Source organism: Anas platyrhynchos, chromosome 1, assembly GCF_047663525.1.
Source record: "Anas platyrhynchos isolate ZD024472 breed Pekin duck chromosome 1, IASCAAS_PekinDuck_T2T, whole genome shotgun sequence".
Taxonomy (NCBI): Eukaryota; Metazoa; Chordata; class Aves; order Anseriformes; family Anatidae; genus Anas; species Anas platyrhynchos.
Genome location: NC_092587.1, coordinates 200,524,603 through 200,550,011, shown reverse-complemented (window position 1 = coordinate 200,550,011; position 25,409 = coordinate 200,524,603). Strand labels below are relative to the sequence as shown.

At 35.9% G+C, this 25,409-nt stretch overlaps 1 protein-coding gene across 31 annotated transcripts in view; it reads right to left on the bottom strand.

Annotated features, from left to right (window-relative positions):
• Positions 1-25,409, bottom strand: part of DLG2 (discs large MAGUK scaffold protein 2) — a 1,031,289-nt gene that overhangs the window by 222,869 nt on the left and 783,011 nt on the right. For all 31 annotated transcript variants that reach the window (XR_005264704.2, XR_005264705.2, XM_027462397.3 and 28 more), the window contains 2 exons: positions 15,529-15,597; positions 4,514-4,670 (listed from right to left, as the gene is read on the bottom strand). Coding sequence is in view for 29 of the 31 variants with exons in the window: in XM_027462397.3 (XP_027318198.1) it covers positions 4,514-4,670; positions 15,529-15,597 (226 nt within the window). In the remaining 2 variants the exon portion in view is untranslated. The remainder of the gene's footprint in view (positions 1-4,513; positions 4,671-15,528; positions 15,598-25,409) is intronic.

Here is a 25,409-nt window from a genome sequence, read left to right as displayed (position 1 = left end):
TAAATCTTAATTCTGCTTCTGAATTTGAGTGGGTAAACTAACTCTCTGCTCTGTATAAGTATATACAGAGAATATTGCCAGACTGGTACTGAAAGTGCTTTTGAAGAACACAGGATAAGACATCTAAATCAAGTAGTTATGTTTTATGGTAATTTGATATGAGATTGTAAAGCAAAATCGTTATGTTAATAAATATATATATATTTTAATAGGACTGTATTTCTCCCCTATACCTCCCAGTATTTCCCCTAAAGCTTAAAATGTATTCAAAATTTACAATGCATGTACCTCTTCTCTAAAATTTTAAGATTTGTACTGTTTTCTGTCAATTAGGATACATATACAAGGTGTGGCCATCATGTTCACGGCTCTTTGAAATCATTTGTGCTCATCAAACTGATTTTCACTAAACAACACTGGGGTCCCATTTCTATTTTAATAGACAAAATATCCTTTAGTGTTGGAATTGCAATTTCAATTTTCAAGAGTGGCATCAAGGAAAAATACGTTTTATTTATACTAGAGACCTCATTTTCCTAACAGATGGAGAACTTAGTCTTGGCCCAGACTGCCTGCCTTAATTTAAAGAAATCAGTTAACATAATGGCATCCCATTTCCACTGCTATAAAATGGAAATAATACTTCCATTGTTACTTTTAGCTGTTCTGTTTGGGTTGTACACTTCTGACTGAAAAGCTAATCTGTGTAGGCAGAACCTAGCAAAACAGTTCTTTATCCCAATTAGTATTCAAGATGCTATTTGGTAACATTTTATTTTACTCAATAGCAGGACAACCCTAGTGGGAGGGACATACTCTGTCATACTGGTGAACCTTGCTGATGTATGCATTACCACATTTTTAAAGGCATTTGGAAGTCAAAAAGAACATGATTAGTTTGGTAAGAACAAGAATATAATGAAGTATAGCAAGAAGCAACCAGCGTTTAAAACACCACTTTTTAGAGGGGAAAAACAGCTTTTCATAAATGTAAATTTACAAATCCCTTTTTGTTATTTGAAATGTTTGCAATTTGAAAGAAAACATTTTCCATTATTCTTCTGTTTGCCTTCAAGGTTTAGATATGACTAATTTTGTCTCTTTGCACAGAAGCATTTGGAATATCAGCCTGCTTTTTGAGATAAGTTTTAAACATTCCCAGTCAATTAACTGAAAAAAATAAGAATATGGCTACCACTGGTTTTCCTAAGGTTTTAGCGTTACCAGTCAGATTTCTGTCATTATTGATCCTGTGATGCCACCTGGTGGCGTTTAAGAAAAATAAACTTAAATTTCACTCCTTGCCCTTTATATGTCATAGCGCCCTTGGAGGATGTTTGGACTCTGACACATAACAGCTCTGTCACGTAACAGTGAGAAGGCAGAAAGTGAGGCAGAGAAGTTATGGCTTTATGGCGTCAGGTTTTACAGGCTGTCTCTGGGACTACGTATGCATCCAGTGAATCACCCAAAGACGGTGCATATTTCTATCTTCGTGGGGACTAACTCACTAACTCATGGATTTGCAGTCTATTAAAGGTATATTTATAGGTACCCAACTGAAGGTGAGTATACACATCTCTCAACTACTCAACATTTTGCCATATTTACAGCACAAGCGCGAATTAGGAAAGTGCTGTGAATCTCCTCTTCTACATTGGAGAAGGTAGCTTTGAAAACTAAAGCACCTTGACCAAGGTCACGGAAAAACAACAGAAAAATTGGGAATTCATTCTAGGTCTCCAAAGTTTAAATCACTTACGTTGCTTCCTGTCTGGAAGAAATTTAACAAACCCTGAGCTAATTTGATATACTAGCTTGGTGTGCATTATTGGTTCTTGGTAAATCAGATTTATCATGTTTTGAGAAACAAGTGGGTAAACTGTAGCGAAACAAGTAGGGCAACAGTAGGGAAGTGTTTCTGAGGGATGAGACAAGTAAGCATAGACAGAGAGAAACAGACCTATTCTGTGCAGCTTGATAAAATTAAGGTGTCCAGGACCCTTCACCAGACAATGGTCTAAGATTAATCAGCTCTAAAATTAGCCTGTGCATGACATTTGTTTTGTTTGAGCATGGGAGAAATTGATTCATAATAGTTATTTGTGACTTTAATAAGTCAGCAGTGCCTGACTTAGTGATTGCCTGGGGAAATATATGCAGTCTAATTTAGTAATAATTTCCATCCCTCTCTGTTCAATGAACAAACAAACTACTCTTGCATGACAAGTAAATGCTGCAGCAACACTGGTAAGTTTAATTAGAACTTATGAAAACATTGCTGTGAAATAGACAAAAAGTGGAATTAAAAATTCAACTTTGGCAGTATCCCACAGTGCTAAATATATGCCTGCTGAAAAATAAAAGAAAATGGACTTTTAAAGTTGTATGTGAGCTGCTGGATTTCTGAATATAATGTACTGTGAAGGCTCCAATCTCATAGTACTCTTTTATTCAGCCTTCCTGTACTGCATCTAGCTAAAGAAAAATAAATGAAATAAGTTTCCTAAAGAAATTTTCACTTCTATTCCTCATGCTCCTTGTCTGTATTCTTGTTAGCACAGGCATTTGCTTTCCTTATCTCTCCATGCTGAAAACTTTGTAAGATTCTATTGTGGTTTTCTTGCAGTTCCCTACGAACTTACTTATTTAGGGATCTCTTCAAGGCACATAAACATCTTCTACTTGTCCTTACTCTTAAACTATTTGCAAGGAGCAGACCAAGATAAAAGATAGAGTTATGATCCTGTCCTGGTTTCGTCTAGTTTACAGTTAATCTTTTCATAGTGGCTGGTTTGCACCATGTTTTGGATTTGAGAGAAAAATAATGCTAATAATGCACCAATGTTTAGTTGTTGCAGAGCAGTGCTTGCATAGAGACAAGGATTTTCATATTCTGTTGCTGCCCTAACACTGAGGTACCTGGATGTGCACAAGGAGCTGGGAGGGGACACAGCCAGGAGCTGACCCAGACTGACCAAAGGGATGTCCCATATCGTGTGGTGTTATGCTGAAAAATTAAACTTGGGTTTTGGCCATGTGCAGGGGGACCACTGCTCAGGGACTGGCTGGGCATTGGTAGTAAGCAATTACATTGTGCATTACTTTTATATATATGTATTTTTTTATTGTCATTATTATTTTCCTTTCTGCTTCTATTCTACTAAACTCTTTCTACCTCAACCCGTAAGTTTTTAATTTTTTTTTTCTTGTGATTCTCTTCCCCATCCCACTCAGGGCATGGTGGGAGTGAGTGAATAGCTGTGTTATTCACTCATGTGCCTGCTGGGTTAAACATGAATGGATCCCCAAAATTTCAGGTTACTGTATCCCTTCAGTGTTAGCTCACCAGATTTTCCATGATTTTACAAAGAAGCAGCAGGCACTTTTTTACACCTAAAATTCAACGTGCAGAAGGTAAACTCACTATTCATAGAACACGCCAGAGGTCAAGACATGTCTGAGCAATGTAGGAAAGGCAGTTCCAGCTCCCCCTTGAAGGGAGTCTCGCACTGACCAGGAACCTGCCATATAACCATGCCACAAACCATCCAGTCCATAGCCATCTTCTTCCCCTGCCATTAACCCAAATGCAACCATGGATACAAGATACCAGGGACAGAAAGCACAACAGTGTGAATGAGTGTGACACTTCAATTTCATGGGCTGGTCACTTGTCCGGGATGAGTAATTCCTGGGCTTCAGTTCTTTGCTTTTGGTTTTGATTTTGGTTTTGCTCTTGGTGTTGGTTTGTTGTTGTTGTTTGTTTGTTTGTTTTTCTGTAAGGCAGAATGATATGAATGGATGCACTCAAGGCTTTTACTGCCCTTCAAAATCCTTTATGTTCAGATTATTTCAGTCAGATGCTCAATTACTTGAGAGAGCCTAAGACAGAGCCTAAATGCTGTTTTTTAAATTGCATACTATCAACACATACATGAAAGAAAAAATTCATAAATGTTTTTGAGACTAAATAGGCAAAATATAACCTCAGGGTACAAAGCATCTTATCCTATAAAATTTGCAAATAAATTTCAGAGTGATCATCATATTCATTAGAGGCACAGAGATAACTAACATAACCTAGTTAATCTCATTGTATTGGGGCAGTTGCTAAGCAGTTTACTGCACACTAGATGGCACCCCCAGCCTGGATGATTTAATCCTACTATTTCTCCTCAAAGAAAAACTGAAGTTAGGAAGTATCTTCTGACTATGTAGTGCATGGAACTGGATGATGGGCTTAACTAAGGAGTGCTGAGGTCCTCACTGTGGTGTTGCCATACTGTAGGTAATATTAAGCAGAGCAAAGTCTCATTGCAGCTAACACCCTGAACAAATGGTATATAAAGCAAGAGTAAATAAACAAAATACTCAGTGATGAACTGTTTTCAGCTTGTATTTCACACAATAGAAACCAAAAAGGCATTATGAAGCCTTTGTGTGTCCTTTGCAGTACAGACAAAGAACAAGATTAAGCAATCTGTCAGCAAAACCCAACACAAATACTTACAGACAAAATTTGATCTCCTCTCTGCAGTTCTCCACTGAGATCAGCAGGCCCGCCTGCTAGGATGAAAGACACGAAAATGCCTTCCCCATCTTCTCCTCCCACAATGTTAAAACCAAGTCCTGTGGAACCCTTGTGCAGGATGATTTTTCGAGGCTCTCTGTACAGAAACAAAATAATAATGTTTATCCATTCAAAGATTTAGTGTGTAGTCATCTCAAGGCATCTTCAGCATACTATATTTTCCTTAAGAAACAATGGCTTGCTTCTGCCTAACTAAACCATTTAATAAATTATATAAATCTGTTAATTGGAGAATAACAACTAAGCAGCGACCTTTTTTTTTTCCTCATGGCTGAATTCAAACATCTCTATTAATTCCAGTTCACTGGAGTTATCCTCACAACATCAAATAATAGATCCATTAAAAGAAAAAACAAAACTCTGAAGATACTTTATAATCTCATTTATAGCAATACTGCATATACAAGTGCAATCAAACTTCAGATGGTACCTTTTTTTCTTAAAAGTTCTACATGAACAAATTAAAAACTAAAAGATCTGGACAAGGCAATGACAATAGGTTTTAATCTTGGCAGATTTGAAGCAAATAACATTTGCATGATCAATCAAATAGAGGAGAAACTTCAAAAAAACTCTGCTTTGACATTATTAAGAACTTGCAATTGTAAAATCACACAGCAGCTTTATAAGTGCCTCAGACTGAGGTATATCTGCTTTTGTGTTACTTGTTTAAAAAGTTGTGCAGTAAGATGGAAATCAATAAATAATAACAGCTACATCTCATATAGCACTTTCCATCTGTAAATTGAAAATATACCCCAAAGGATGCATAATAATATGCACTTTACTGACAGGAAAACTCGGGTCCAGAGAAAGGACTTTCCTAATCAATCAAGGTAGTGCATTTGAGAAGTGTGCCAGCTATTCCAGTTCTTGATTTCTATGTACCATGCATCAGATTTGTCTCTCCTTTAGACAAACAAGAACACAAGAATATATACATGCAGACACTATGTTTACTGGTACTTACACAATTCCAAATCCCTCTAACAATTTACTTTTCAGAAAATAAATAAATAAATAAATAAATAAATAAATAAAAATGACACTGTAATATGAATATGTGTGTATCTGAAGCCCAGTCCTGCAAATACTCACATCCATTTATGTCTGTGATTCCTCACAGAGAAAGAGAATCTGCTTCTAATTATCAATTTTTACAAATAAAAGTTACTAGGTTACTAGCAAAGTGACAATTATAAACATGCATGTAAGAGACCTCAAGAGCTGTGCTCCCAAATACTTCCTGTTAAAAGATCCTATATTTCTTGTGTACTCTGTAATGGTTCTGTAGAATACTAATGGCTTTTTCATTTCTATTTTGTTTTAAAAAACTAAAAGAAAAGAAGGAAGAGAAAAAGAAGTGATGCATTAAGAGACAAGTCTTATTTGGTGTGCTTTAAGAAGTTTTATGGCTGTATACACTGGAACTTTACCTTTACAAGATAATTCCAAAATCAGTAGGAATTCGTTAGCTTTGCCCAATGCTAATTCACAAGTATTATCCCAGGCTTGATCATGATCTTCAAACAATATCTCAACTTTCTGATATCTAGGCTAAGTATTTTTGAAAGAAAAAATCAAGCAGTTTTGATAATATTTTAAAAAGAGATTGTAACCCTTTTGAAAGTATTCTTCCTACTCTGTATGTGCCTCCATTTTATAACTCAACATTAACATACAGTCAGAAAAAAAGCTTTAAAAAAATACAACTGTGAGAAAATGACATAGAGTCTTGACATTGCATATTCTTTTGAACCAACCAAAAAATAAATAGATTTTTTCCCTCTCTTTTGGATCATTTCTGTTGATTTGCCTTGTAGCAACACTTTTAGCACCTCCTTAGCTATGTGCAGATTAGACATAATGTAATCCAGATCTAAGAAGTCTAAATAGGTTTTTAATTAGGAAGGGTGGCCTGGGGGCTGGAACAGCAGCTGGAAGCATGGATTCCTTCCCCACTTAGTCCATGTGCTGCTGAGTGAATTTGGCAAGTCATTTGTTCTTCCCTCTTCAGTTTCTTCACCCACAAAAAGATATGGTGACACTTGTCATCCCTGAGTCCTACAGATGAAAAATAGTTTGTGAGAGCTAGCTACTGCCAGTATTATTTACCTGGATATTGAGGAAAAAGAGGCAGTAAAGTCAAACAAATATATATGCGTGCTCTGCTGGTGAGAAATCAGACGAGTTCTCATGCAAAATAAAATTGAGTATTTTTACACATGACAGGCAACTTGGATCATAAAGTTGAGAGCTAGTGCTATGGGCAAAACTAGGTCAATACAACTGGGTATCTACTGAATGCTAAGCTGTGCAGCTCAACAAAAAGTTGGCCCAGTTATTAATCCCTGCCTCTGATCAAGTCAGCAGATTTATGCCTAAAATGCTGTCAGTGCTGTTTTGTAATTTTGGCCTTTTGACAGCAAATTTCACATTCTGCTCTTGAATGATTATGTTCAGAGGAAGCTCAAACAATAATGGGGAAATGTCAGAAGACTTGATTAGAACACAATGGTTTCAGCTCCTGCTTTTTAGCCTTGTGAGGTAATTTTAGTCATGACTCAAATTTGGCTGTATAGAGACTACTAGCCATAGCTTGCCTCCGTATTTCTTTAATTTCTGAGTATCCTGTGGAATCTGAAAAGTGGATTTAGGAATGCACAGGTGTAGCTGTCATAAAAATAATCATCATAGAAATAATCTTTAGCCATGACTATGCTGAAAAATAAATGTATATACCATAAATACAAATAAGAATTTTGAAATATATCATAATACACACTTGCACAACAAACTGAGTCTGAAAAACAAACAAAGAAGCAAAACCACACTTGTGCTGATAATAAAGGGTTGTAGCATTCTATGGAGTTAAAGTAGGAAGACACTTACTGCTTAACGAAACAAACTACAATACTGGCAGATGATCTCTTAAAGAGTAGTGCAGAAGTGAGTTATCTGTCAATGCTTTAAGCACACTCAAAGAAAAGCTTAATTATGACAAAGCTAAAGATGAGGATCAATAGAATCACAGAATGTCTTGGGTTGGAAGTGACCTTAAAGCCCACCAATTCCCAACCCCCTGCCATGGGCAGGGACACCTCCCACCAGACCAGGTTGCTCAAAGTCCCATCCAGCCTGGCCTTGAACACCTCCAGGGATGGGGCATCCACAGCTTCTCTGGGCAACCTGTGCCAGGGCCTCACCACCCTCTGAGTGAAGAATTTCTTCCAAATATCTAACCTAAACCTAACCTATTGTAGTTTAAAACCATTCCTCCTTGTCCTTCACTCCCTAACAAAGACTCCCTCCCCAGCTTTCCTGTAAGCCCCCTTTAGGCTGCTGTACGGTCTCCCTGGAGCCTTCTCTTCTCCAGGCTGAACAACCCCAACTCCCTCAGCCAGTCTTCACAGGAGTGGATAATATATCACCTGCCATAGAATATTACAGTCATCTCAATGTAATTATTAAGGAGATCTAAGAACAGGTGCTCCATTTTTTCTTGAATGTTTGGAAAGCAACATTAGGAAAAAATCTTCTCCTTCTGTTGAACTTCTTTATTAACATATTTCCAATATACATCAAGGGTCTCCAGACAGAGTGCAGGTAAATGCCATAAATGAAGCAATGGAATTGAAGACTAAAAGAAGACATGGTCACGAGAGAGTAAAAAGTGAAAGAAAAATAACTTCACATTCACATGTGAATAACAATTTCTTCCTGTAAATGCATTCAGTAAAAACATGTTCTATAAAGACAACAGCAAATAAGGCAAAGGTAATTTCAGTGTAATTTATCTAAAATGTACATTGTTTTGTTCTAAGACAATAGGTGGCACTCTGTAGCTACTAAAAAGGAAAAGTCTAACTGCATGCTTTTGCCTTCAGCTTTAACTACTTATCACATTTACAATTTCTTCTGTGATAAATAAGGCTGAAGGTAAATTTCTAGGTGCTAACAGAGCGTACTAGCACTTTAATTCTGTGTGTGCATGTTTTATGCCCTCCTGCAGTTTTGTACCAAATACAAACAGAGAAGAGCAGCAGGGGAAATCAAGCAGAAATTAGAAAGAAGTATGAGATGAAAACATCCCTGGACTGACAGAAGGCAGCAGAAGGCAAAACCAAAATAAAACAAAACAAAAGCAAAGAAAAGAGATAACAGGACAAAGGGAGAGAGTACATCTGTAAGGAGTAAAGGAAAGAAATTAAAAAGAAAAAATGTAGAGAAAGAAGGACGATTAACTATAATATAGCCAGAAATCATAACAAAGAGCAAAGGAGCAAATGAAGTGCTGCAATCCACACAAATTTACAAGCTCAGAAATCAATGGGAGAATCAATTTGGATGGACTTGCTTCAGGGAATGCAGCAGATCTGATTCTGTAAAGCACATTATAAATTGGAGGCCTGATGTAAGAGCAAAGTATTATGAAATTAATATTTGAAACCAATAAGTAGCAACAAATCAGAGGAGGTAAAACTTCAACACTTAATGAAATTTATCCTGTCAGAAAAACACAATTTTAAAAAGTCAAAACAGTGAGGCATTTTTCCTCCTTACCTTTTTTTTTCTTCTTTATATTTGTTATACTTGTTCATTATGCTGAAAACAGCTAAGTGTTTTGTATCTACTATATTTGTAATGAATTTTTGTTTTGATCAATTTTCTCTTTTATAGTAAGAGACTGACAAAAACAATGTGAGTCTCCCTATCATTCTCCTTTGGATTCTGAATCCACAGTAATTATAGATTTAATTTAGGAGATTAAAAAGTGGACTGATAAATGAAGGGGAAGAGCTTTCTGAAAACAAGTAATTCTTATAATAGCTAACTGAAAGAAAATCCATTTTCAATTTGCTTATTTTGTGCTGTTGGCTACATTAAAGAATACAGTCACTTTTAGTATTCATATCACACTGATACATCTCTGCCTTTCTGTTTCTTTTGCACCATCTATAAAATCAGGGTGTTGAAAAGATTCTGTGCTTTTTGGACCATCTACAGAAATTTAAGCACATTGGATACTTTCAAGTATCAGACCATAGAGATTTGGTCAACTACATATAATCAGTGAGGTATCCCAAATGAGCTGGGACTGAGAAATATGGCTTTGATCTTGCTTTGGCCACAGTATTATTATTTTTGTTTGCTTGTTTCAAAAATGCTGTTTTCTTCACAAAGAGTATTGACATCATATATCCATTCATGCACACCATGATGTGGTGTTACTGTAGAACATACCATAGAAAGCTCAGCAGTGGGACTGGCAACACCCAGACCACAGCTTGGCCTAACACCTTCCATGCAAAGCACTGTGCTCACAGTGACAAATGACAGGAGAAAGAAAACAGTCTCAACTTCCACCAGACGAGGTTTAGATTGGACATTTGGAATAATTCCTTCATGAGAGGTGGTCAGGCATTGGAATAGGCTGCCCAGGGAAGTGGTGGAGTCCCCATTCCTGCAGGTATGTAAGAGATGTGTGTATGTAGAACTGAGGGACATGGCTTAGGGATGGGAATTGGTAAATGAGGTTGATGGTTAGCTTGGTGATCTTGAAGGTCTCTTCCAAGCTAGATGACTCTATGATTCTGTGATAATGCAACACAAAGTGTTCACACTACTTACAAGTAGCAAATAGCAGGAAAGAAAATTGTAGAGTGAAATTATACTAGTCTAAGGTTATGCATTAGTGATAGTACATCATACATCATGGAAAAAAAATGATACTTTAGGATCAAAGAACTGTTCTCTTGCACATTATAGTGTCTGCCTATAGCAATTCACTGTGTGAGCACTGAGCTGTGCCTGCTTAGAGTCAGTTGTCTAATCAAGCCATTTTTTTTTCAATAAAATACTTGTAGTTTTCCTCTAGTACCTCAAAAAATTCTAATAAGAAACTGCATGTTTATTTTGGACAGCCAACGGGCACCAATATTGGAAGGACCTGAAAAGGGCAATTCAAGCAGGTTGAACATTCTTCCTCATAGCACTTAACACAGAAAACTATGGTGGGTAGAGAAGGTGCCGGTGTGTACAATGTTTGTGCATGATAAACCTTGTCTGATTTATCACACAAGAGAGAATTTGAAATCTTAAGTGGTTGAAGACATGGATTATGCACACACACCCTTTTAAAAGCCATCAAAGTTCAGTCAGAAAAAAAAACACACCTCAGCTTATTCATATTCTCTTTTATACCTTCTACAACTGCTTCAGAACAATTTAGAGAAAAAAAAATATCTATAGTGATTTCATCTATTGTTTTCACAGAATCACAGAATTTCTAGGTTGGAAGAGACCTCAAGATCATGAAGTCCAACCTCTGACCTAATGCTAACAGTCCCCACTAAACCATATCCCTAAGCTCTACATCTAAACATCTTTTAAAGACTTCCAGGGATGGTGACCACCACTTCCCTGGGCAGCCTGTTCCAATGTCTAACAACCCTTTCGGTAAAGCAAGTTGTTTGTTGCAGTATCATTTTTGCAGCATCTTGGCTATTACTTTTTCCCCTGATATTTCCCTCTTAGGCTTGGCAAAATTTTTCCATCACAACAGGAGACAGTACTGCCCACAGCCCTCTCTCTGGTCTACCTTTATTGTGATGTTTCCAAAACACTGCAGTCTGGCAGCAGCAGGGAGCAGGCAGCCGTTTCCTTCTCCAGCCCCACTACTGTTACACAGAAGTGTTATACCTGACCCAGTGGGGTCTGATCCCCAATTCATGACTTTAATTGTTATTATAATGATTACATTTATGACTGAAAATAACAAATAAGGAAATCTTTTTATCCTTTGCTGTCACATTGAGCATCACAGTCCAGAGACGTAACTTTGCCTTCTTACACTCAGACGTTATTTTGGTCACATGCCAAGTGAGTGTTTGTATTCATTACAACATGCAATTGATTGGTAACTTGTAATCTCATTTTGCTAAGTGTTGATTTGCAAACAACTAAACCTTAAGCCTTGTATGATCTTGAATCAGATCACATAACAAAACATAAATTTGCTTGCAATGGTGACCTGTTATGTTGAAAAAGTATTTTATCAGGTTATTTGACTATGGTTTCTCTGGCATTTCTTGTTGACTGAATGTTGGCATTAGCTGTAGAAGCAGTACTTTATCCTAACTTTAATACTGAATACGTTTTTTTATGCATTTATTTTCCAAACATCATGTCTAACTTGTCACAAACTTTGAAGTATATTTAATATGAAGGAACCTACTGGGAGCCAGGCTTCAACCTGACTGATGCATGCATGAGTGCACTGACTTATATATGGACAATTTTATTTGCTTTGTGGGAACCCCTCTGGACTTCAGTAGTCTTTCATTTTGTCCTTTGTAGAGAAATTAAAGCCTGCACACCAGGCAATGTTTTCTGCTTACAGCTAGCAAGATAGAATTGGCATACCAAAATAATTTCTTATTTGAAAAGTGAAACTGGTCTGTATTTTTACCTCAGTGCCTGACATTTACCTCAAAGGCATAAGAGTACATCTCCTAGATATGAGAAATTTCAGTGAATTCTAGAGAAACAGTGTTGGACAACTAATATGGTCTGCAGCTTTGAAAGGGAGATGATTATTCCAGCATGCTTATTCATTTATACATTGTCTCACATAAGCATTTGTCTCTCTTCCCTGATCTAGGAGGTGCATTATTTACATGATAATAATCAAATCCAGAAATCTGTATCTCTGTTCCACCTGCTATACCCAACACATACACATACTAAAAAGATTGCTATGCATCCTGGTTTTAAAAAACTATTTGTTATGTACTGAAATCACTTTTCTACAAACTATTGCTTTTGCCATTCCATAGCTCTATTTACCATGAACACAATAGGCAACCACATCACACTGTCAGGAGACAGGAGGCATTCAAAGGTTAAGAGAATACCTAAAAATAGCAATGCCTCTAAGCCATGTTTTGAAATATCAATACACAGTACATCAGAAGCAAGCATCCATTATTGCTTTATATAAGATACTTTGGAAACACAAAGCTGTCTGTAAAGTCTGTTCTGTTCAGAATAGAAGTTCTTACCCTATGGACCTGGTTTAAATGCTGTTTATTTACATATTAATATTTATATATAAAACGTTCTTGATGAAAGAAGTTGAAATCTCAATTATTAAGTAGCTCAGCAGAGTAGATGGCTGGTAGCATGTTAAGTAAAATTTAGTCTGAATGTCAACTGGAGACAGAATTGCTATCATAAAGGATTAACATAGATTTGTGAGAAGAACAGAAGGATTTCCACGTAACAGGTTTTAGTTTTTGTCCAGTATTTTTCCCATTTTGAATATTCACAGCTAAATTTTTTATTAAGAACATTAAAAAAAAAACACTCAGATTAACAATATTTTCAAATCCAAACATTATAGTTTTCTTGATTTTAAACCATGAAGATAAACCATTTAGGAAGTTACTAATGAGATTGCATCAACAATGACATCAGACACCTGTGAAGATCATGACTTTGTAGACACAATAAATCTGTTCACCTCATGTACAGCTATTAAACTGTGAAGAATATAAGGCTTGAATATAAAGAAAATTTAGGCTTTAAAAACATTTTTTTAAACTTTGATACTCATTTTTTCTACACATAAAGCCCACAAAAATATTCTCTCAAAAAGATATTATTTTTATGTATGAACCCATTACCTAGATCAAAAATCTATTAAAGTTTTTAAAACATCTGTGCTAGCCAGTTCAATTATCACATATTCAACAAGGTGGAAAGGAATAAATGCCAGTGAATGCAATTCCACCTGCATTTCTTTGTCCCTCCAGTATTTCATTTCTCCTTCAGAGGACCAACTAATTGTATTACTGCAGTGCCTACACAGTCAGTCACACAGAGCTAGCATGCTGGTCTGAAATCTCAGTGTGTCTTAGGGATGCCTTCCAGGCAAAGTAGTCATTTACAAAGCACATCTCAAAAGCAATATAATGAGTCACCTAAATACAGGACTCTACTGATGGAAACCCAGTTCCTAAAAGAGAAAAATAACTTGTTTTGACCTGACATTGTATTAGCTATAAACTTATTTAGCAGCATGGACTTCACAAAAACATTAAAATAAATTGAGCTTTAATATAATGAAATATTTAGGGCTGAGCTGATTACTCTTATTTGCTCAGCAGTGTAATAGGATAACAGTCCCACTTTCCTATGTGAAATGAAATATGACTCAGTATAAGTTGATTAGTAATAATTACAAGCCAGATATTCTTCTACCTCCTGAACAGCGGGAGACCTGTAATATCAATTGCAGATTTCCCCCGCTCTAATGATTCATACACAATATATGCAAACTGTCTGTGTGGCCAGTGCAGATTTTGCAATTTATCTAAAAATTCGTGTAGACAGATTGATTACCAAATTTCAATGGCAATTTAAGCCTGTGGGGTACCTCCTTATTATGGAGTCCAGTAGACCAGGTCAGAGACATCATAATAGAATTTATTTTCCTAAATCTCAATTTAGCAAACTCTCCTCTTTTTTTTTCTTTTTTTTTTTTCTCTCAGTTTTTCTTATTTCTAACATAATTTTCCTCATAAATTGGTTTGAGAAAAAGGCAGGGGGATAGAGTATGTCTTTCTTCATTCATTAGAGAGAAAGAAAAATAAAATTAAAAAAAAAATAATAATAATAAAATGAGGGTGTTCTAGTACTGACAGTGGTTCCCCAGAGCCTGTGTAACTTCCACATTTGGTGATAGTCCCAGCTTCACTAGAAAAAGACCTTGAGAAACCAGAAACTTTGAAATTAGCCCTGCTTAGAGCAAGAAGGCTGGCTGATAAGGCCTTCATTTATAGAATTACCTTCCAGATAAAAGCTCTTAAGCCATATGGGCCTTTCCTGTAAGGATTTAATTATTGATGTTTGTTTCCAATGGAAAATTAATAAAGCAGTCTTACCCATTTTAAATAAAAACATAAAATCATTATTATATTTGTTTTTTTTTTTTCTTTATTGTTTAATATTTCGTGTTGAAACTTGTGGGAAAAACATTTCAAGATTCATTTAGGGGTGGATTATTTTACATGTGTGCTGTTTTCTTTTCTCACTGCACCACAGTGAGGTTGCAACATAAAATACAAGCAAGATGGCACCTTTCCTGTTTGAAAACTTTGGACTCCCACTTTTATTATAACAAAGAAAAGCTTTGAAATAAAACCTATGAGTAGTCCATAAGTTATTGCCTACAAAATACTTCAGACAGTTCTACATTTCTATGGGAGTGGAGAAACAAATATAACATTTTCTGGAAACTACACCAGTCAGAGAAACCAAAATCTAAATGATTCAGTGTTAAATATCAGGTTTTCTAATATCATAAAGATGCAAAAATATTAACTGCAATTATGAATTATTCATATTTTACCCAATTATTTCTGTTAGAGTGGAGCCAGCTAAGTACTCAAAGTGATGCTTCTACAATTAACACATAATATAGACAGACATGCACCACCATGGGATTATTATTCTCTATCAGAACTTCTTCAGCCTTAGTCTGGGACAAGGTTTGCTTTGCCAAAAGGAATTCATGCATGTATTAAGAAAACAGAGTAAGACTTCACTGGGAATTCACATGATTAATGGCAACCATTTTACAGCTAATACATGTGAATATTGATGTTAGTCAAGTGAGATGAAGAGATACTGAGACATGTGACAAATATTCTTGTGTCTATGTAAACCAAGCTTTTCAATATGAATATCTAAAAAGGGTCAGTACTAATTTGAAAATACCTATTTCTGCATCTCACAGACATTGAGAGATGTATTCAACATGGTATGCAACAATACAAGTTGTTAACTCTTGCATGTAGGTGGGGAGTTCAACGTCTAGCTTAGGGATATCTGAGAGCTCAACAGGCAGCTTCAACAGAGAATCATCTTACCCTTCCACAGAAATGGTCCGCTGCAAGCTCACTGTGGGTGGCCGCGTTGCAGTGCTGTGCTGGGAATGACTGTATGACCAAAGAAGAATAGAGAAAAGTATTTGTTAAAGAAATACAAGTTTCTCTTGCTCTTATTGTCTCTAGCAGTTTAACTAACACCAAAACAGAAGTAACAATCAGATTGTTTTACATATGTCTAAGGCATTTTGATTTCAGCAATGCTGATCTCTTGAAAGAGGGCTCAGCTGATCTCTTGTGTTTAATATCAGGTTTCATTCTTCATTAAAAAACTACAAGGAAGAGATTAGTTCCCCCTGATCTTTCTTATTGTTTTTTTAAATACATATATACACAGTTCAGGGACTTAAAATAACTTAATTGCTAATTGTTCTGCAAAATATACTAACTGTAAAACACAAGATAATTTGAGAGCAGAAGGTAAAATGGTAAAACATAATGTTAACAATCTAATTCTCACTGTCTCTTAGGCAGAATGTTCAATACAAGAGGCCATGCGCTACTTGAAATTACACCATAATGTAACTTCGGATTTTACAAATTTCAGTCAACATTTGCTATTTGTACCAGATTTTAACTAGCTTGAGTCTTTCCATGATATTTTATCAATCTGAGACCCAACATTTAGGGAAAAAAAAAGTATTTTCAAGGAAAATGAAAGCTCTGTGGAAGGAAAAATCATTCCAATTGAAAATCCTGACGTCTAATGACTGGTCTCCTATGTTGCATTCTCACAATGGAGGAACCTCAAAAATGGTTAGTGTGTTAGCTAAGCACAATAAATTACACAGCAAATGTTAACTTCAGTATTATACTGTTGTATAATAGCATTAAACCATTAATATTCATGTAAATATAAATGAATAACAACACATCAGGCAGTTGTGTGATAACAAATTGCATTCCTTACTGAAGACTGTTTAAAATAAATAAATAAATAAATAGAAGTGCAGAAGTGTCTGGGTGTATTCTATGATTAGTTAAAAGGCTACATCACATAGTGAGGCTAAATATTAATAATGCAAACCACAGATTAAAAAAAAAAATAAAAATCTTTGACAGTTTTTTATCACTTATTCTACTAACTGCAGGTCTTGTCTTGTTTTCCAGCTTTGTGTACAACTCAAGCTGTTCAGAAGTAGACCTTGTTTTTAGTAAGAGCTAAGACGTTCAACATCAACGAATAATGCATATATTTTACATGCACGTTTTCCTGTAGCATAGCCATTCTTGTCTGTCTTACAGCACAGATTTGATTTTTCTGTATAACACATAGACTTGTGACACATGGTATCTTGCTGCAGGACAAACAAAAGATCTGTTGCCTGCTTGTATTTCCAGTTGAGACCATTGTGCTCTTGTTTCATATTAGTAAACCGTTGTGCTCATCCTTGTTCTGAATATTTCAGAAGGCTTGTGGGAAAGTATACTCCCCTTGCTCAAAGAACTACAGAGCTTTTATCTATTGTATAACAAAGAACAGTATATAAAGGGGAGAGACTCCAGAAGAGACTGACATCCTGGTGTGAACAGAATTGTTCTTAAGTTGGACAAACATTGTAGAATAATAGAAATACTACTATGATAATAATAGAAATACTACTATGAATAATAGAAATACTACTAGAAATAATACTAGAAATATTAGTTAAAATTTCACATTAAGTTTGCATCTTGCATATGTTTGTGTATTTTTAAACTGCCTTCTTTGTTTAAAAAAATTAAAAAACAGGTTGTGGCTTGTCTTCTGTCCTCTTCCTCTACAGAGATGGAAGGGAACATTTATCCTTACGTTCCTGTACTATCTCCCCAGATCAATGACTAAGGAAGTGAACAGCTTCCCCATCACCTTTCCCCCTGTACATGTACAGAAGTGGCACAGCAGATCCATAACTCCTCCATCTGTTCCACTAGCCCTTGACTCTCAGAAATTTTACTCCCTGAAGCTGCATCAAGAGATGCAAGAATATGGCTGGCAGAAGGAACAAGAACCCAGCAGAGAGAAGGGATGATGATGCAGGTGGTGCCCCTCTAAGTCACACTGCACATCAAGGTCTTTGTCTAGAGGAAGGATGGCAAAGCCATGCCTGAACTACATTGCCAATGCCAAACTCTCAACAGACCCTTTAAAGATACAGCTCATATTCTCACAACAGATGCTACATATTTTGTGGGAAGAAAAGTCTATCAGGCAGATGTGGCATGGTAGCAACTGAAAGCTTCCTGCAAGAATCTGAGTGAATGTTTATTTCACAAGTATTTGCATACAACACGGTATGTATCTGAGCCAACCCCCTCAGTCTTAGGTAGTGTTCTTCTGTTTTAGAAAGCAATGCTGTCATAGGAAAGGGAAGCTAAGGAATGACAGCTGATATGGCACTTTTCCTTAAAAATCTTAAGCCAGCCACCTTTCTCTATTTCAGAACCTCATCATTACTAGAGCCATAGCATACCAATATGAGTAGAGCTGCAACATTTACATCCAACCACAACTAGACAAAATGGCTTGAATTGTGAAAGCTTTGTTTCTTCTCCCTAAAAAGATTTCACTACAAGCAAACATATTTGTAAAACTCTGACCAGCTTCAAAATGAGTAAAATTACGAGAGCATTAACGATAGGATTTTCAGCTGCTGAACACTAAAAGCAAATAATTGACCATTTATCTAGAAAATTAGCAACATACAAAGGTCACAAAAATATACTGAATAGTAAAAATGTGGGATGTGACTGTATTTGGATGTTGCAAATAAAAGAGTAGACTACGTTTACTGAATTTATGGAACAGTGAACTCTTACTTCTGCAGCAGCAGAGTCATATTGAAGAAAGGGGTGGTCTTTGTGACAGATTCTCATTCCCCACCTGAACAGCAATGCTGCATTTGACTGATTAAAACACCTGCTTTTGAGGATGGATAATTAACCCCGGCTACCTGGTGCCAAACCTGTAGATTACAACCTGTCTGTCAGATCACGCTGTTTCCAATCATCTTATATAACAGATCAATAAAGGTTATGATTTTTTTCATTATACTATTCACAATGGCCCTTACAGAATTAACAAAACCTACCAGTCTTTATAAATGATCTGCTCTTTGATATGATAAAATCTTCGTTGATGTGGAAGGAATTACCCTGCTGAATGTAGGCGTACCCAGATTTAAGGCCAGTATTGTCTGCACTTTCATCAAGTTATTATTGGATTTCAGTATTCACACACTTTTAAAAAAGGAATCTTTTTATAAATGTGAATCTTTTTTTTTTTTTTTCTTAACACATATGATTACTATTATTCATTATTCAAGAACCATTAGAATGGTTCTTGAAAATGTTAATTATGAACTTTGTAAGGAAAATCATTGGAACAGAAAACTGAAATGAGATCAAACAGCTTTTCCAGAAGTGCATAGGAGCACCAGGTTCCTTCATTTTGGGTGCCCAGTAAAAACCACTTCCAAAGCCCTGCTCTGACAAAAGTGGATATTCATTCCTTTCAGAGTATCAGATGTGTAAGACTTCAGCAAAAGGGCAAGGAACCCAGAACTCACTCATCACTCTCCTCAGCCACTTGAGAATTTGGGCTGTACCATCACACCTGCAATTTCTTGCAAAGAATTGTTATGGGTGGGGCAACAGACAGCAAATCAACCAAAGGGTCATCCAGACAGGCTGACAAAAGAAGAATATTCAGAGGGAAAAGCAAATTCTTAAGAAAATAAAATCATCACTACATTTCAACCACTAAGTGAAAAGAAAAAGACTAGGATAGATAGTAATATTATTTTCTATTATATCAAGTACTCTGCTAAGTAATTCTTACTCATATTGAGTATGAATTAAAGCTGCAATTTCAATTCAGTATTCTGCTGAAATTGCCAACTGTTTCAAGCACTAGATGTCATCAGTATCTCTCTCTGGAGTGACTACCTAGTTATGCAGAGCTGCACAAGGAACCTCATACATTACTCCTTCCAAGCAGGGGTCTCAGCTAGTGGCAATATTCCACTCATTAGCAACCCTTTTCCAACCCTAGGTATTCGTGACATACAGTTAAAATGAATCCTTGGCCTCTTTGGATAAAAATAATTCTTAATTGGTGATATGAAAACTAATTTTTATGTGTCATTTATAAAATTTGATGCTCAGTGCAACTTTATGCCAAGGTATCATCATGAATACAATGACAGCTAAAAATTAAAAACTCAGTTTAACTGCTGTTTGACACAAGTGGCTGTGTAGCTGACAAAAAATATCTGTTTAATATAATTCCTGACTGACTGATTTAAAAGATAAAGCTCTTGATGGCTTCTGTCAAAGTGGTAGAATTAGCATAAAGAAACAGTTTCTATCACATGCTTAGTACACTTGTACAAGTGCCAAAGATCATGTACCACATATTTTGGTGCACAAAATACAACTTCTAATGAGTTAATGACACCAACATTTGCTATGATGAATAAACACAGACATATACAACAATACTGAGATATTTCAATAAGTACTACATTTTTACACTCACAGATCTAAATTTTCAAAGTTTGACATTTAGGCTTATAAAATGCCACCTTTCCTCTGAAATGAATGAAGAACGAACATCTCAATTGTTTTAATAATATAAAGTAATAATATTTTAATATATCACTCAGTATTCCAGACACTTAATATAGAGTTTCCCTGAAGAAATGAATCTCATAGACTTTTATTCCTGTAAAATACCAATTTTAATTTAATTCCATTTAATTTTAGCTCTTTGAGACAATGGGTATATACTATTCTTGTAAGAAAATTCATATGAGTGGAGGAACAAAGAATGAAATTCTAAATAAATAATAAGAGGCAAAATAGGCACAGGACCCAAACTCTCTCTCTCTCTCTCTCTTTTTTTTTTTTTTAATGGGTTTAAGTTTTTTTGGTTGCTTGCTTGCTTGCTTGTTTTCTTTTTTTTTTTTTTAATCTGTTTTTTAAACAAAGCTTCATTTAATGTCTTTATGTCTTTGTAAAATAATAAAAATAGGGCAGCATGGTGTCAATGTATTTTTGAAATTATTATTATGAAAATAACAAAATCACTAAGTGTTATAGTAAAAAGAAGGGGGATAGTCCATCTCCTCAGTTCTAATTCTGTTCTAGCTCAAGGATGCTTTAATTGCACTTCTGCTCTGCGGGTGATGCTGAAACCGATGGCAACATTGTGAACTCTTCTTTTCCTTGTAGGGACCACAGGAAATACTGTATTCACATCACAAATGATGTGGCACTTTCACCAACACATGATATTCCAGTGCAACCCCCATCTGGGGTGAAACAATCACATTTGGGAAACATTCATTGTGTTTTAAACTTCTACAATGCAATTTGGCAAATGAAAAGAAGGACAAACTGGCATTAAGGGATCGGACTGCATGACAATCAAATCATAATTCACCTCAAAACCTGCCAATGCATTCAGAGTGGAAGAAAGAAGGTTGCTACAATACTACAATACCAATTTTTTCCTGGTCTCTTCTGTACATATAAAAAACAATGCACATTGTCTTTTCACATGGAGTCCTAGAAAAACCATCTACTTTCCTCTCCCAGCCCACTTCCTACCAACAAAGAACAGTTGTCCTCCATTTGCCATAGCAAAAGAATTCATTAGTTTTCACATGTTATTTGCTTTGGCAAGTGAAAACAGACAGCAGAGATATCATTAATTGCTTCCTAAATTGATTGACCTGTGCCTTCTTGTAAAGAAGCAGTGATGGGGGATGGGGCCAGTGTCACAGGCTGGACAGACCTTGTCAAAGACTGGCTTCTGAGCAACTCTATTGAAATTCCAATCCTGAAGCTGCCACACAAAAGAATGGTATACACTACAAAATGGATTTGTCTATCAACAAATTCTGTGCAAATAAATAAATAAATAAACCTGAGCTCTGATTTATTTCTTGTTATTCACAATATTAAAAGAAGACCAATACATACAATACTGAAAAAATTTCCACTGGGTAGCAGTGAGGGGAATACTAATACTGTTTGGTTTTATGATGTACTCTCAGCATGTTGTTTCTCATGTCAAGGACTAGAGGCAGCAGTGCAGTTGTTTACAGAGTTTCTAACCATTTTCTTTGATGGATGTAAAAGTTTAAAAAGGCAACATGCTTTAATTCCATTAATGTGGAGTTTTAATTCAGCTCAGTGAAGTGAAACCAGCTTTTCTTGATGCTGCCGAAAGCTAAACTTTTAACTTAAATGAGGTTTTGCTTTCCTATGGGATTAATTAGAAGACCAGAGAGTACTTTTTTGGGTATTAATTTTTTCTCAGCTACAAACAGCTTGATAATATCCAGTACTGACAGTCACTGACCTATAATAAAAGCATCAAACCAACCAGACAGTCTCCAATCAGAGATAAACAGGAAGCTTCAGAGAAAAGGACATTCAACCCTGCTACCTTCAGATCACCCTTTGGCAATAAAGCTACGCACGAGCTATAACACTGTTTTCCAGTACAGGCACATGCAGCAAGGATTTTTGGAGTGACTCAGCAACCATAACTCCTTTTTAATTTTTTTTTTTTTCTATAGATATTCTACAAATAGTATTGCTATGCTGAATACCTACCCAATGGACAAAAGAAAAACAAAAGGATTAGGCTGTCACTGCCTACAGACATGAAGAATAAGAACTGCATTACATCTTTGTCCAGGTTCTCTGGAATCATTTCTCTTGCACAAATGGAGTCAATGAGGTTGCTGACCTCATCCTTCTCTCCTTCCTTCTCCAAGCAGTAGCCAAAGAGAAGTGGTTAGCCACATTTCCCAACTTAAAGTATCTGAGTTATTGCAGCACTAAATTAGCATCATGTAGAAATAAGGAAGAATGCAAGGTGAAACTGTGACTCAGTGGAATGCTTCAGAAATGTAGCAGCTCCTGGAACAAAGCTAATTATACAGCTTTATTAAGAGTGTGCTTAAGTCAGCACCTGTCTTCAAAGTGGTGAAACATCCACAGACTTCAAATCTGCTTCCTTACAGCTGAGGTAATTGCAGGAGATAATGATAAGCTTTAAAATATGGCAAGTATGCTTATCTGAGAAGGAATTGCTATTTTAGTTTGAAATATAATATTTAAAACAGCTGATGAAGTTTGGAATGATATGCGGGGGACTGAAAATATTTAGGAATGCTATTTAAAAGAGTAGAGTGGAAGGGTTATACTGCTGGAAAAGTTTCACATGTAGTCTAATATTTACACAGAGGGTAAATACAGACTTACACAGTACTGTGAAGGAAACGGTATTGAGCAAACTAAACATCCTGAATGAAAACTGTACCAAAACCCACTGTGATAACTTTATATATAATTAAGTGGAACCGACATTTAAGAAACGTGAGACTTGATTTAATGATTCAGACATGGTACCTTGTTCTTTTGAGAGTTTACTCTGTTCTAGACTTCACTGCTAGGTACTAATGACTGTTATATGATACATTTATAATTTTCCTTAAATTTGTCCATTTCACCCCATCACCCTTCTAATTCATTATGTTCCATTTCCATACCCTTTTCTCATGTTCACTAACAATGGAACATGTTAAGTCTCCATGACAGTCCAAGACATTCTGTTTTTGAAAAAAAAAATGCATCTCAACCTTTCTGACTAGCCTCTCATTCTTTTAAAAAGTATTGTTATTAATATTATTATTGTTTATCTCAGTTATTGTTTATTGTTGTTATCATTACTGTAATGAATATAGTAAATTATAAAGATCCAGCTAAAAAAAGAAAAAAAAAGTGAATGGTAGAGGAAAGAAAAATCTCACCTTCTCACTTGTTTAAGCAGTATCAATTAGAAGTGGTCCATTAACATAACTTTGTGTTTGGCTCTAATTACAGCTGAGGAGGAGGATGCAGTGATATTTTTGTGAATTTAAATTGGAAGCATTTGTTTAGGAATGACAGAAGGCTTCCTGATGTGCTTGGCATAGCCTCCCAATTACCTGCATCGTGGTACCCTGATACCACTGCCTATCCAGTGCTGAGTTTCCAATCCTTTCTGAAGATCTGAAGAAAGTATCTGTCATCCTCCTGGTTACCCTCCTCCCTGGTGTTTGACATGATGCTTATGTAATCCAATGTCAGTAAGTTGTTTTTTCTTGTTTCTTTTTTGTTTTGTTTTGTTTTGTTTGTTTGTTTTTTGTTTGTTTGTTTGTTTGTTTGTTTCATGCTGCTGCACTTGAATGCCATACCTCACTTAGTGTTTGCTGTCACTCCTAACACTCTCTCAGCATTAGTGCTTTCCAAGCGTTACCACTCCAGTGAATTACACAGGGTGCAAGAGACTTGGAGATTGTTTGATTGCTCTGTGACACAAGTATTCTTGCTGAGTAAAAAGAAATCAGCTTCAATAAGGGAAAATTCTAAACTAATTCTAAAGACTTTTTAAAATAAAACTTCTACTAAGGATGCCTGGAGACACTAAATAATCAGAATGATCAGAATAGTGTTTTAATAATTCACAGGCAGAGTGCTAAAGCTTGTGGCATTATATAGTTGGATGGAGTCATTCAGCTTCTCCCTATTTATTTTATATATATATGTATATCATTATCTGCCCTGTTTAATTTCAATTTTTTTTTTTTTCTGATAAAAATGCAATTATTGCAGTAATTGCACACAGCCACATATGTATGGTTCTTCAGGTTTCGATACATGTGATGAGAGTAGGAATTTACCCCCAGCACCACAAGATGCAGGCAGTGGCCTCGTCCCACCACAGCTGAGCCTCTGCTGCAGGGCGCTTGGCCAGTGGGGTGCCTGGGGAGTACGTAGCACAATTTCCATCAGTAGATGTTCTGTGGCAACTGTAGTGCACAGCACTCACCACCGTCCCAGAACACCAGTGTGGATGTATTTCCAGAACCGTGTATTGCTTCCATAATGAAACATATTTATCGCACACAAAGCTCATTAGGTTTCTGTGCTAGTAATGACCCAAGTATCTGTAGCAAAATCCCATTGCAATTTAAGCAAATGTCAAAAGACATTAGCAAGCATTTAAAAACTGGTTCTCTTTTAAGGAATTTTGAATGACAAAACTTAGATAGAAATCTAGGAAATCTTCGAAATTGTACTAATATTCATATAGACACAATAGACTCCTAAGATTTGCAGTTGAAAAATCCCAAAGTGCACATCATACATATATTTATAAGTTGCATTGCTGAGAAAAAAAAAAAAAAGTGAGTAGGGAAGTAATGAAGTTGCTTCTATCAGCTAAAGAAAAAGCTCATCTAATTTATAGTCTGTGAATACAGCATAAATTCTGAAATACCGTAAGCTAGGAAATTGTTCATATTGATGCTAATAGCCAGTAAAAGCTTGAATTTCAGAAAGTGCCAAGACCAGGATTTTAGCAGAATATTTAACTGAATTATTTTTGTCAAAATTCAGTTTCACAGGAGATATGTGCTAAATAGGAGGACAAGAAAACAAATGGTTAAACATTCAGACACCATAAAAATCTGTAAAGATCTCACATTTTCAGATACTTTTCTACTACAGTCCATAGAAGTTCATTTAAAGTTATGAATACCATTTATAAGAATTTTGAGAGTTCCTTTCCCTTCAGGAATTACAGACCTAATTCCAATTCAGGATTAAAAAAAAAAAAAAGGTACTACGTGATTTCAACAGAGAACTCTGCAATCTTCACATTAACAAAATGGACAGAGATTATTAACAGTTACATTGGCTTTTTGCAATACTGCATTTATTGCCTAGGAAAGCTCAGCTTTGCTTTCTCTTCTCAAAGGAGGGTTGACTTTCTTTGCACTGAAGATGGCAGTTGTAAAATAATTCATAGGGCTTTTACACTG